The sequence below is a fragment of the Eubalaena glacialis genome, chromosome 7 (genome assembly GCF_028564815.1).
Source record: "Eubalaena glacialis isolate mEubGla1 chromosome 7, mEubGla1.1.hap2.+ XY, whole genome shotgun sequence".
NCBI classification, from domain to species: domain Eukaryota; kingdom Metazoa; phylum Chordata; class Mammalia; order Artiodactyla; family Balaenidae; genus Eubalaena; species Eubalaena glacialis.
This window is the reverse complement of record NC_083722.1, coordinates 83200097-83214820: the sequence shown is the minus strand read 5'-3', so window position 1 is coordinate 83214820 and position 14724 is coordinate 83200097. Positions and strand designations below refer to the sequence as shown.

Below are 14724 nucleotides of genomic sequence, written 5' to 3'. Positions count from 1 at the left end.
CTCTCTGAGCGTAGATTTCCTCATCTGTAAAATGGAGATGTAGTAGAACTTGCCTCAGGGGATTATTCAGATCATTAAATGAGATAAAAGGCAAACCCAGAGCTTTCTTATCATAGTAACTCAACACTTAATACGTGAGAACTATTGATGTTACTATTATCTGATTATCATTTGAAGCCCCGGTTCTGTAACTTGCTCCGTACTCCTTTCTACTTTCGCTCCTCTGCTCTGTACTTATGCAGTTCTCTGTTAGCCAATTCTTATTTCCTGTCAGTTTCAGAGTCCCTATGGTCACCTTTTAAGACATGCTGTCATTTCAAAGCACTGGCTAAATACAACCAAGACTGACAACTATGAATATGCACAGAGCCCCGAAAACACTGGCATTTCACTCACACTCTCATATATGCCACCACATTGTCCTCTTGTTTTGAGCCTCTATTCTCTGCCGATTTCAGATATAGTTAGTGAAGGGGATCATCATCTTCCTCTGAAAAATAATCCAGCAGGAGCCAATGTGGAGTAATTGGACTTCATGAGAGCATCACTATCAAGTCTAGAAATATATGGGGAGATAATCACATTTTATTCTTTCTTCCTTGTACTTTTTCAGCATGTTCACATCCACGTTCTCCCAAGGAAGGCTGGAGACTTTCACAGGAATGACAGCATCTATGATGAGGTAGGTCTGCGCTCTCTGATCTTATCGTTTGATCATCGGGGCTGGCAGTGTGATGAAATCAACCTAATGAACCAGGAACCCTGGATATATGGTCTTAAATGGGATTCTACCCAATATAAGACTTGGGAAGTGGCAGTAGAGGCCAAGGAGCCAAGAATGGCCATTGCAGAAACTGAAGACAAATGAATTATACTGATTCTCTTTTTCAAATGTAATCTGGCAGCAACCAAGTGTCTTTGTGATTTCTGTCCTGTCATTTACCAAGGCACTAAACATTTTCATGGAGGTACAGCCCAGAGGTTCCGTAGGAGATAATCTAGAGTGCCACCAATGGAAATCAAGCAGATTGATATATGATTTTTTCTTTTTTTAGTTGAATACTACATTTAATTTTAAAACCACTTTGGAACTCAGCTTGTCTCTCCTAATAGCATTTATTCAGAGTGGAACTTTGAATTATGGTCAGCAGAAACTAGGTTGGTTTGAATGATGAGTGTAACCCCTGTGTCATAAGCATTTAGCAGTTAACTTACTACTTCCATTCAAAGATATAAATGTGAAACCACTCTAAAGATGAGCAGCAAAAGCCAGGTGATCTGCTCCTAGGACCTCATCTACATGAGAACCTTCAGATGTCTGTCTGTGCTATGCGGAGCGTAGACCCTCTAATGGATATGCTGGTGTAAAATATCAGAAGATAAGTTCAGTTTAAATATTTCTTTCAGCAAGGAGAGGGCACCTATGTTCCCCACGTGTAAGAGCTGATCTGATGGCAGTGGGGCTCTGGAGTGCTTGGTTGGAAAGGTGAAAACACTGTTTTCTTAGGCTGAACGGTCCCCTTGAAATCTTGTTTATATTCCAAATGTGCTTGTGACAGAAGCTGCAGGGCTACATTTCAGCCCAGTTTGAGACCTGATGTCCAAGGCTGAGGTTGGTGTGTGGCCTTTCTCTCCTGCACACTCTTTTGCTCTCTCGTGTACACTCTCCCAGTGTCCCCAGCCTCACAGGTGAAGCAACACATGTCCCTATCTCCTACCCATTAGGAGAAGCTTCTCAGGAGAAGTAATTGCTAAAAGAGTTTCCTTTTTCCCCATTAATTGCTAACTCGTAAGTACCCACTAAGGGAGATTGTGGTACGAGACTTGAAGACGTTGAACGTTGGAGACAGGCAGAATTAGGTTCAAATCCCAGTGCCACCTACTGGGATTGTGTGATGTTGGACAAGTCACTTAAACCCTGTGTTTTAATCCCCTTTTCTTTAAAATTTAGATAATATATAATACATACACTTCAAGAGGTGGTTGCCTGTAATATATGACATACTGTACATGAAAAGCTTATTACAGGGATTGGTACATACTAAGCATTTATTAATAATTAACTGTTTCTGTTCTTATTACCATTATTAGTTTTGTTTTTAAAAAACCAGCAACGGTGAGTAAATGGAAAACCTGAATTTGAAGCCAGGTCATTGGATGCCCCCATCCAGCGCTCTTTTCAAGGGTCAGATTTCCAATTTTCCCTCTGTCTTAAACTGCTCGCTCTGAGATTCATCTTACTCTTTGTGCAAAAATACATCTCCGGTTTGAGCGCGTAATAAGATAATGCCTAGAAAGTAGCACGAGAAGCATGAGGCATTGCACAGGCGTTATTGGTACAAGATGTAATGGACATTAGACTGAGTGACCTTAATCAGAAATGATGGAGTGATGAGGGGCGGCATTCTTTATACTGATGGGAGTACTCACCCCAGATTATGCATCTCTCCATGAAATACAACAAACACACTGCCTGGGAGGGGGGGCAGTGGGAGCAGGGACAGCAGGAGACTGAGCTCCGTAAAATGTAATTGTATTCCTGCTGCTGCAGAAATAGAAAATGATGCCTGGAGAAGCTCTAGATTATAAATTGGCTAGGAATGTTGTATTCTCCCTGGGCACTGTTTTAAGAGGGATGGTGACAAATCGGAGAAGGTTCACAGAAAGGTGATTAGGATGACAGAGCCTGGAAACAGTTACCTTGGGGAGTCATTGAAGGTGAAGATGTGTTGTCTGAAGAAGGGAAGGCTGTGACAGGGTCACTCTTTCTAAGTATCTGAAGGGCTGGCAGGTAGAAAAGGTATTAAAGCTGTTCTGTGTGGCTCCAGAGAGCAGATCTGGAACTGTTAGGCATCAAGGAGTAAGGTATCAGTTCCACATAACAACAGGTCAAATTGATAGAAACTTCTGAATACCTAGAGTGCCTTGTGAGGGAGGGGGCTTCCCATCCCCAGACCTATGCAAGCACAGAATGAATGACCATGATGCTTCAGGAGGACTTCTCCATCCAGTTCTTGGATGGGCCACATGGTTCTGTGATTCCTGTCTTTACATATCTGACCATTTGATGGTTACCTCCATTTTTAGGTTATGGAAGTTCTGTAACAAATAGTGTAGGGTTTTGGTTGTTGTTGTTAGTGTTACAGCATTCGGGTTACTGCCTAATAAAATATATTCTTTCTTGTTCAGTTCATGGAAATATAAGATATAACTCTTCCTTGACTTATATGAGATCACTCTAATGAGTTTTCTCATTCCCAGCCTCCTTCCTGCTTTTCCTCCAGCTCGGCGTTGCCTATTGATGTTCCATGGGCTTTGTTTGCCTCCTCATATGTGTTTTATTTTGCTTGTGAAGAATTTTTTAATGGCATGCTTTATTTTGCCTGCAACATCTTTTTTTAATGAGTCTGGATGCTATTAGGCATGTCACTCATTCTCGAGGTCACTACCACTCCCTGTCTCTTACCCGGCTTGCCTCACTTGTTTATGATACCAGCCTGGCCTTTGAAGGCATTTGAGTTTGAGATCCTTGCCTATTTCATGGGTTACTCCTCTTCCCTCTACCACTCAGATATCACTAGTCCCCAGTATCCTCCGTCCGGTCTGTATGCCACTCATCTGTAACATCCATTTCACCTCCTTGCTTCCTCATTTACAATGCTGTGGCCCTGGGTGAGTTCTTTCACCTCAGTAGTGGGTCTGCCCACTTCCCCAGCTCCTCTCAGCCTCATTCTTTCTCACCACTTGCTTTTGTCAAATTCTCGTTCCCACCTCAGGGACTTTGCATGTGTTGTTTTCTTTGACTGTAACTTCTTCCATCTTCTCTTCCCCTTCATGTGGCTTCATATCTTCTTCCAAATCTCAGTCCAAATATTACCTCCTCAATGAGTCCTTTTTACTGATCCCCCCCACCTCATCTAAGACAGCTAATCCCCTATCCCCTCCAGGATAAGGCTATCGTATTTCCATGTTTATTTCCTTCATAACATTTACCACACTTGAAATAACTTCTTAGTGTATTATTCAGTGCCTGTATCCCCAACTACACTGTAAAGCCATGAGAACAGGGACCTAATCTGGTATAGAACAGGTAAATAAATAGTTGTTAAGTGAATGAATACCTGAAAGAACAGGGTGTTGAAATAGAGGAACTTGAAATTCCCTATTAGTCCTTACAAAATTTAAAAGGAGAGAACATCTTGCTTTTCAGAAGGTCAATTTATTAACTCATAGCTACACTGGGTGAGATTCTGACATGGTGATATCAACCATCTGAGGTTAATTTAATGGAGCATTGATGGAATGAAGTCTGTTGGTCAGAAATCAGTGTACAGATGGCTGCAAATTGTGGCACATCAGAAGGGCTTGGTGAAGTAATTATAAACATTGTCTGACTGCTAAGCAAGTCTGGTAGGCATATGTCAAAGCTGATAAGAAACTTGCCTCCCCTGAAACCCAAACTTGCGTGTCTGTAACATACAGATGTGGGATTTGCTGAAAACAGGCACAAGAGTTTCCCTTCCTTTCTTTCCAACTTTATCACTTCTGAGCTCGTCTTCATCTGCTCTTCCTCCAGCTCTCTGTCCTGAATGTGTCTTTACGCACTTTGTTGGATAATTTATCTTCCTCATTTCAGAGGATTAGTCTCTCTTCTCTCCCTCAAAACCGAGTTCAAACTCCATCCTTTCCAAGGCAGAATCTCTTGTAAAGCCCTTTCTTTATGGTTCTCCATGCAGATCTTATTTATATGGTGCTCCTAAACCCTTTCTATATCTATGTTATTTAAATTTCCATGAATTACATGAGGCCTTGTCTGAACTCAGTGGACCCTTCATTATCTTGACAAGTTGATGAAGATTATGATAATAACATAAATGGGTCCTTAGATAAGAGAGCGTGTACAGCTAATGCGGGGGATAGAAACACCCCTTGCCTAATGTCGTGGTATATCATCTCATTAACTCAGTAAGGCTTACCCTAGCTGTGTCCCAAATAAGCAACTCTCATAACTGTATTGGACAATTCATTAAATGTTTATGGGTGACATTGAATGGTTGTGATTGTGCACTGTATATAAAACCCATTACGGAAGAAGGAAGTGACTATTATTAAGGCCAGTGGGACCAGCAATCAGCAATTGGAAAAACTCAACCATGAATTTCCTAGACAGAGCAACTGTGGGTTCAAGCATATCATGGGAAACAATTGCTTGGCTAAATACAATGCATGAACAAAATCAATTCGCTAAAATGCAGGTCATTTGGCCCTGAGGGCTGGAGAAAACTATTATATTGCTGATATTTATTGTTGAACTTGGATCTCTTTCACACACCATTTGACAATGGGCTCAAAGTCCATGGGTCCCCAGTTGACTCTCCAAAAGGGAAGGAATGTTTCACTGAGACAGTTAATTAGCTTTTTTTCCTCTGGGTTCAATGATGTCCTCATACTGAGGGATGAGTTTTACAGTGTTTGAGAATTTCGGATTGTAAACTTTGTTACCTCTTGTTAAGAATAAAGTTAAAGACGCCTTTGGTTCTTCTTCAACTCGTGAGAACTTTTAACTCAAAGAAGCTGGATGTGATATAACCAACAAATAAATGTATAGTGTGATAATTTAATGATCTGTGACCTCAAATTCTCTCTGAGTGGATCTCCGAGTGCTCTTTTGATACCTATTTTAATGATAAAAGAACTTGGTAGACATCTGATTTACCCTTACTTACGTCACATTATTACTCAGTTAAATCTCTATGTCCTTTGGAAAAGGGAAACATAAAATTAGCAGAGTAGCATTTATCTGGTTAAAAGATATTCCCACCCAGTTTTCCTAGTAGAGATAAGAATTCAGGGAGGATGTAATTCAGATTAGTCACATTTGATGGAATCTACACATCTGGAATGTTGAGGAGCATGGAAAACTATTATGGTGGTGATGGTGGGCTGGGGGCCTCCAGAGAATATCATGAAGTCAATGGACACTTAAGAGGAAATAAAGAATGAAAGAAGGCAGAAGAGTAGCTGATGATGAGAGGACAGGTATCTACAGAATGGGCCTCAAGGCAAAGGATGCCACCTCTGTGGTTTTTCCTGGAGTCAGCTTCCAGAGAACTGCCACCCTGGGTGTTTTCCCAAAGCTGCTCTTCTCTCTCATCTGAAAATACTCAGCTACATATTAGTGGGAAATAAGCAAGAAAAAATTAACTACATATCAGTCTATCCACGGTACCAAGTAAAACCACTCAATCAAACTGTTCTATGTGGTCCTCCCTCATTATTTTCTAAATAAGGCATTGTTGTGTGCCCTCATCAGTGAATTGTCTCACCAAACAGACATATTCCAGCAGAAATCTATAAGATGCTTGCTAGTTAAGGTGGACAATACCTGCTCCAAGAAATCCTTCTTGCTGGGGTATCTTTCTGTCTTTCTGCCTGTTTCTCACAGTTCTGTTCTCAGACACTATTAATTGTGTCAAACCTCAGTTAATATCAAGACTTGAAGACTGTGCCATTTGTGTATTTTTTAAAGTCTTAGTTAGGTTTATAATCACGGTTCTTGGCATAGCTATCAATGAAGAGTCACTTACGAAGAGCATCCAAAATGTTTTGATAACTGTTTAGCCTATGACCCACTAAAGCAAACCATCAAGATTTTGTATAACAGATGTTTCCAAATCAATTTTACTTAGAGAATTGAGAGTGTGGGGAATAAGGATAGAAAAAAAGTTACAGAGGAATATGTTATGAGCAGAAATGGATAAATACAGCAAGAATAAAAAAGATATGGATTAAGCATTGACACATTTATATCAATAAATTATAATAGCCTCAAAGAGAAAAGCCCCCAAACATTTGACTTGATCTCTCTTTTAAAGAAGAAAAGCAAAATAAGCAAGAATTAGGGGGGAAGTGAAGATAAAAATTAATACAGTTTTAAAGCCCCAAAGCATTTGAAAATGCTTTTGCTTTTCGATTATCATCTGTCATTCATTAGACAAAGAAAGATAAACTTATTTCAAATAACCTTTATAAATAAATCCTGTTACCCCTTAGCTTGGAGCAGGGCTCGTTCTTTGAAACTATCATGTGTCGTATTCCAGCAGAGATGAACAATAGGCTTCTGAGTTGCCTGCTTCAGAGAACGTACATAGAGCCCTGGAAACAGAACCTGGCATTTGGAGTCCCAGCTTGGGTGCCCACAATGTGGGTGTTCTTTTGTCACCATCAGGTTACATCTAGCTATGATCAATGTCCCCAGTCTGTACTTTGCACGTCGTGTTCTAAAGCAGCACTGCCCAATAGAAATAGAATGTGAGTTACATACATAATTAAAAATGTTTTAGTAGCCACGTTAAAACGAGTGAAAAGAAATAGGTGAAATTAACTTTAATGATATAATTTTTAACCTAGTATAACCCAAATATTATCATTTCAACACGTAACTAATATAAGCCATTATTAGTGAGATATTTATATCCTCTTTTTGTATAAGTTCTTGAAATCCAATGTGTATTTTACTTTACCAGCAAATCTCAACTCAGACTAGCTACATGTGGTTAGTGTCTACCAAATTGGGTGGTGCGGTTCCAGAATTTATTCAATCCAATTAGCTTCATTAGTTTTCATAAAGTGTAATTTGATGTAAAACCTCTCAATTTTTTCACCCTGGCCCTCCAAATCCAAAGGACAATAATTTATTTCTCCTGGTCCTGAAAATCATAACATAGGAATTATGTCATTAAACAATTAGGTCAGGTTCCATCATCCCTGATCAAGACTTTGTTGAAGTTTTAAAGATGAAATGACCTCAAAGATGACCAGATAGATCCCTCTACACAGAGTTTACCTTTTTTTTTTTTTTTTAAATCTTTTTTGCTACTAATTTCACCAGGGATGCTCCTAAAATAATCCATGAATTTTGGAGGACAGATAAGCCACCATGTTAATCACTGTTTCTGAAGATTATAACTTTTCTATGGGTGGCCCAATCACGCATTACTCAGGTGGCTGAACTTTCTTGTTCCACTTTTGAAAAGAAACACATTAAATGTCCTTTTGACTCAGTATCGTCTAGGGGTTGAGTTTGGGGCTCCGACTCCAGACTTGGTGTTCGTTCTCAGCTCTGTGTTTTTGTACAAGTTGCCGAACTTTTTCTGTATCTCAATTCCCTCATCTGTAAGATGGGGATTGTGATGGGGCCGCTGTGATAATTAAGTGTTATTACCTGTAAAGCCCTAAAACAATTCCTGGTGGACAGTTAGTGCTCAGTAAATACTAGCTTTTATAATTTGTGTAATTATTAACGTTATCATCATCATCATCCTGAGGGTGTGTCAGAAGCATTCTAAGCAGTTGGTGGGAGTGGGTGAGGAGTCCGACTGGCCAGAGACCACCTTCTCTGGAGACGCAGGAGATTTTCCAAATCCAAAGAACACATTAAGGGGAGATCATACGGGTTCAGTGTCATCGCTTGTGACTGTTATCATGCATGCCTGTGAGTGAGAAGCCTTCACAGACATAGCAGCTCAATAATTTGTGAGCACAGTAAACTTTTAAGCTACCCCAAGTATGCAACCCACACTATCCAGACATTCAAACACAATGAGGAAATCTCTTCCAGGAAGAAGAAATTCTGACTTAGGATCTTATTCTAAGTCTTTCAAATTGCTTTAGCTTCATGGCAAGCAGTTCTTTTCAGAGATTTTTATGACCTCCTGATTTAGAGGAGCAAGTTGAGAGATGCCTGATTTTCTTTCTAATAAAAAAGAAATCTAGAAAAGGCTCCTATACCTGTATAGCTCTCAATTCTATGCATTGGGTCAATACAGTAATTTATTACAAGTTCTTTAATGTTGAATTTGCTATTGAAATCTCAATGTCTTTCATGTTTTCCATATTTAAATGGGGAGAAAAAATCTAATAGCATTAGGCTAACAGTAACAGACAACAGATTAACAATAATAAACAATTCTAGTTCTTAATCTTTGTTCCTAGGGAGAGGACTAATGAAAAATAGAATAAAATCATTACTGTTATTTAATGGGAGTCCACAATGGGCTGGACTCTATGCTGGGTGCTATGCATACATTACTTTATTCTTCATAAACCTTACTGGATAAGTATCATTAAGACCATTATCTTGAAGCTAAACCTCACAGAGGGTGAGTGTTTGCCTAACCTTTTAAGCAGCTTGTGGCAAAGCTTGTTTATACTGAAGTCTGTTTGACTACAAAGCCTTTGGTCTGAGGAAAACATTATCTTCCCTTTTATGGAAAACTCAAGGATAGTGAGATCAGTGATTTTCTTAGAGACTCTGCCTTCCAGTGCTAAACTTTGAACAGTTTCCAGAGCTCTGTTCAACCTTAGAGACATTTACACACACACTACACACACACGCACGCACACACACACACCCCTCACATCCTAGATTTCCACTAACCCTGGACGCACGACTGCTAATCAAGTATGTAAGACTTAAAATGTAGGAAATTGGCATCTTCCAGAGTTAGATGTTTTCTCTGCTTTTAGGATCTAATCCCTCAGCCCTCAGCTGGGTACTTTATTATAACTCCTTTTTATAGTTTTGTGTTTTTGTTTTTTGTTTTTTTGTTTTTTAATACAAGGAAGTCATCAACACACTCTAGCCAAGCTTCTACAACTCCCAAGGTCATCCTTTCTGAGCTGGTTTTGTGCACTGGAACCGTTTAAATACTTTTGCATGCCTTGTAGTGTATTCATGTCATGATAGCACACTGAAATATTTAAAAGGAAATTGCTGCCTTTTTTTTTCCCCCCTCAAAAAGAAACAGTCCTTGCTTACAACTCTCAATGGACCATAAATATCTTCTAGGCCAGCTGCACCAGTACCTGTTGGAAATCCTTTTTACCTTAGCAGTAACTAAGGAACTCATAGAATATTCCCTTTGCACTGCAGTGGAGCCTTGTTCCAGCATCTTCTTTTTCCTTTGAAAGAATTTTGGTTCTTAGAAAACTCTTCAGTTATTGAAGAGGAATTTGCACATTTGGGTCAAATCCATGTATGACCTTCCAGCTGGCTTCTCCAATAATCTTGGCCATGTCAGTTTGTTGCAGGAAGGGGGACCCCTTCTAGGGCTCGAGAGTGGGCTCTTCTCTAACATTCGGAAATGAATTGTCTGAGGAGACACACGTGCTGACAAAGCAAGGGACTTTATTGGGAAGGGGCGCCCAGATGGAGAGCAGGAGGGTAAGGGAACCCAGGAGAACTGTTCTACTACACGGCTCACAGCCTCAGGTTTCATGGTAACGGGGTTCGTTTCCGGGTGTGTCTGGCCGGTCATCTTGCTTGGACCATAGTCTGACTCAGGGTCCTTCCTGGTGGTGCGCGCCTCTCTCAGCCAAGGTGGATTCCAATGCGAAAGACGCTAGGAGATTGGTCATCTCCTCCCTCTTTCGGCCCCTCCCGCGCTCTCCTTTTCGGAGGCAGCACCGTGTTCCTTATCAGGACCTCCTGTTTTGAGACAACTCAGGCAAGCGGGCCTGGCCAAGGTGGGTGATTTCGGTCCACAGTTCCCTAACAAGTTGATGTGAAAACGAACGGAGGCTGAATATTTTTTAGCAACCTGAGATGACATGAAATAAGCAATCTGACTTATCTTCTTAAACCATTTTCCATCCACATGGTGTGTCTGCCATTTACCTTCCTTCCTTGGGGCACTAGAACAGTTTCTTCTTTCAGAGCTCATCTCAAAATCAAGAGCATGGGGAGCTGGCAGGGGTTTCATCTATTGGTACTTTTTAAAGGAGGTTAGATGTCATCAGTTGGTTATACCATCCAGTGGAGAGGGAGAATGTGGTGTGATTATGACACTACACGCTGGTGAATTAATGCATCCAGTGAAATACATGAGGGAGCAGGGAGTTATGTTTACCTCCAACAGATAAGAAGAAAACTGAGGCGCATGAAGACCTAGGAACTTTTGTGAGGTCACGGAAAGAGTACGAAACAGACCTGGGGTTCATATTCAGGCTTTCTGTTTCCAGAGTCTGAGTTCTCTTTCACTCTGCTGCCTCTGTGAACTCCCAGAGGTGTTTACCTTTGTCCTTCCTACCTCCTCATACCCAATAAATCCCACTGTCTAATGGAGTAGGTGCTCAAGAGATATTCGTTCTGCTGAAGCCCCAGCCCTCTGAATTCAGAGCCCCGCTTTCCCATTCTTCAGCTCCATGGCTTTCCTTTATCAGTTGCACACCCCCTCCTTTTCTTGGGTCCTACCTTCCTTCCTGTCTAAACCTCCTCTCTACAATGATGTATGTCAATCATTGCTCACTAGAACTGAGGAAAAACAAAGCACAAGAAGAGCCTGTACCTTCGTTCTAAGAACAGTAGTTCACACTGTTACAGTTCCTGAGATGACAAAGTATTTTTCAAACTAGCAAAGCCTGATGGGAAAAGAGTGGGATTTTAAAGCTGAAGTATCAGGCCTTAGTCTAGAGGTATAGTGAGACTTTGCTGGTAAGTCTAGAATCAAATCACAAAGGCTGGCTCTAGACCTTGTACCCATCTCTGGAGTCTACTTGAAATTAGTTTTCTAAACGGCCCGTGAGGGCCCCATCAGCTCTCTAAGATAGACCAATCCAAGATGGAACAGTACACATGCACCTTCATATTTTGTAAATGTGTCAACACCCTACAGAGAGACTAATAGCTATTTCTATTTTCTCCCCTTCTGGGCTCAAAATGTTGTCGTCTGTATCATAGTCGTTGTCTGTATTATCTTAGAGCATGGGCCTATAAAACTTGAGTAACTTACCTATTTAATTTGAAAAGTCTTTACCTGGGAAGTAATTAATATGCCAAATAATAGAAGAGTATATTTTAATGGTATATATGCATATATATGAATGAGTGTTTTTAAATATTTTTAATGACATAAAAGATTGGAATATAATATTGAGGAAAAGAGTGGCATATAAACCAAGAACAGGATGGAAGCATATGTACCTAGTAATTAAAAGGGATCGTGGCTGGATAATGGAATCATAGATCACTCATGTTTCTGTCTTCATACTCTTTGGCATTTCCCAAACTTTATATAATGAATGGACAATAATTCTGTAATGTAAAGAAAACATGGAGTCATTTTTTTAAAAGCAGATGTTCTCTGTTCCTTTTTACTCATTGGCAGAGACCAGTGGTGAAAGAAAGACATTGACTTTAGTTTTGGAAAGGACCTCGTGGGAGATAGTCACGTTTGACCTACCGGTTAATTTGAAATACCCAGAGAAATGGCCTTTTTGGGGCTTCCACTCTCTGACTTCTTAGGAAAAAATATTCTTCAGGATAACATTTTCCCTGACTTCCTGCTCTGAGAGGCAGGGGAAAGGATACCTTAAAATAGGCCCTCATCAGCTGACTTGAAGATAGGAAGATCTTCCCAGATTATCCAGTGGGCCTAGTATAATCGCAGGGTGCCTAAATGTGGAAGAGGGAAGGAAAAAAGTTGGTATCAAGAGTGATACAGCATTAGAAAGAATCTACTGGTTATTGTTGGCCTTGAAGATAGAAGTGGGCCATGAACCAAGGAATGCAGGCAGCCTCTAGAAGTTGAAAAAGGCAAGAAAACAGATTTTCCCCTGGAGTCTCCAGAAAGGAACACAGACCTGCTGACACCTTAATTTTAGCTGGTTGAGACTCATTTCAGACTTCTGGCCTCCAGAACTATTAGATAATAAATTTGTGTTGTTTTAAGCCACCAAGTTTGTGGAAATTTGTTACAGAAGCAAATATAAAACGAACGTATCAGCAAACCTCAGGATTCAGCCTGGGCTTTGGGGGAAGAAAAGGGGTTGGAGTGCATTGCCCTAGTGTGCTCGCTCTCTGTCTTTCTGGCTTTCTCTCTCTTAACTCTGTTCCTTCTCCAGTCTGAAACTCTTTTTTTCAAGTCTGGGGACGGGCAGGTAGAGCTATTCTGCCTCCTTATTCCTGCATGAATTATTTCTCTCTCACACTGGGGCAGTGCCTTCAGCACTTAGAAGCCAAGATGGCGAGGGCAGGAGACTCCTGCTACCCAGTAGAGACACTTCCACTCAGCCAGGAGAGGGTCAAGAGGGAAAAGACACATCAGTGATCACTTTGAAACATTAACTTGCCTCATATGGATAAGAAATGAGCAACAGTAACTATGGAGAGAGTAGGAACCCCTAAGTACCCCAGGCAGTGTGCTGTGATAGAGAGCCAGCCAAGTTCAGGGAAGGAAGTGACCACCTTCCTTCCCTCCTGTAGAGGCTCATGTCCTGGCTCCATGGCTAATGAGACCCTGGTCAGTTCCCTTTGTCTGGGGCTCAGTTTCCCTATCCTTAAACTGAGAGGCATTCATCTCATCTAGGTCACCTCCAAGCATACTTTCAGCTCTGATACTTTGTGATTCCATGGCACTAACTAGTTCAACTGAGAAAGAACCACTTGCCCTGAGGACTCCTTCCCTTTGATTTCTACATGGAGGCCGCATTAGCATAGCAGAAAGGATATTGATACTGCAGTTGACTTTTAAAGTTCACTGAGAAGGGGAGATGAAATGAAAACACACCAGATGGAATGTGAGCTCCCTACTATTTCAAAACTTAGACATTTCCACTAAATGTTGGCACAAACTTAAAACTGAATGTCATCTTGAATGCTATTTACAGTTTTCAAAGTGACAACAATAGTCTTTTTCGAAAGGAGGAGAGACTAAGTCTGATTCTAAAACTCTTGGAATTTTATTTTATGATTGGAAATAATAGGAGAATAATTAGTTGGATATGAGAATAAGAGGGAGGGGAAACCATGCAGGCAATGGAGACATAGCTGTGACCCCACCACTGAGTGACTGGGACTTCCAGGAACCAATCCGAAAAAGCACTGTGAATCTGGCTCTTCATTTAATGCAGATTCACTAAATACACTTTCAATGTCTTTAATTTTTAGGGGTCCCACATGCTGTGGTTCTTGATCCAGTTGGATAAGAGACCCCTTTGAGAATGCTGCTGAAGCCTGGGAGGTTCTTAGCTAAGAAAAAATTTAAAATATTTACATAGATACCTTAAAGATTTGCATTTAATATTGGGATCATTGAGATTTTTTTTAAGTCCCAGGTTAATAATACCCAACTTGAGGTAGAGAGAAGAATGTTCCCAAAGTCTAGGAAATTAGTAAAACCAATTTTGTGCAAGTTGTGTACACACACACACATATACACACATGTATATATACACACACACAGAGACACAGTCACGGGATTGTGTTCACATCCTTGAGGCTCACTGTGTCCACTCAAGACTCACTTCTCTCCATCTGAGAGCATTCGACTATTTAGTTATTCTCTCTTAGAGCAAGTGTCAGAGACACAGTGTCAGAATATGCAAAGAGAGAATGGGGTCTTTTGAAAAGGAAATATTCCCTACACTTGGGGCAGTGAGTTTCATTAGGGAGCCCATAGTTGAACCCATCTGATGGTTGAATCTCCCACCTTCCCTTTAATTAAAAGTTCAGTTCCAGAGTCACACAGTAGCTTCCAGAAAACTGGTCATACAGTTCCACAAAGCACTGGTATTTGCACTTTTAAGTTTATTTGTGAATTGACTTGATTTCTGATGTCTGAGGATTATATAATATCATCTAGATATAGAAAACAATTGTCTTGAAACTTACCTATCATAAATCTTCTTGAAGAGTTAAATAGTCTTTAAATAAGTTGTAAGAAT

General features: G+C 40.5%; 1 protein-coding gene across 17 annotated transcripts in view; it reads left to right on the top strand.

Moving 5' to 3' along the window:
- The window catches only part of FHIT (fragile histidine triad diadenosine triphosphatase), a 1499836-nt gene that overhangs the window by 1314996 nt on the left and 170116 nt on the right, over window positions 1–14724 (top strand). For all 17 annotated transcript variants that reach the window (XM_061195478.1, XM_061195467.1, XM_061195479.1 and 14 more), the window contains one exon: window positions 614–682. In XM_061195478.1, the coding sequence (XP_061051461.1) occupies window positions 614–682 (69 nt within the window). The remainder of the gene's footprint in view (window positions 1–613; window positions 683–14724) is intronic.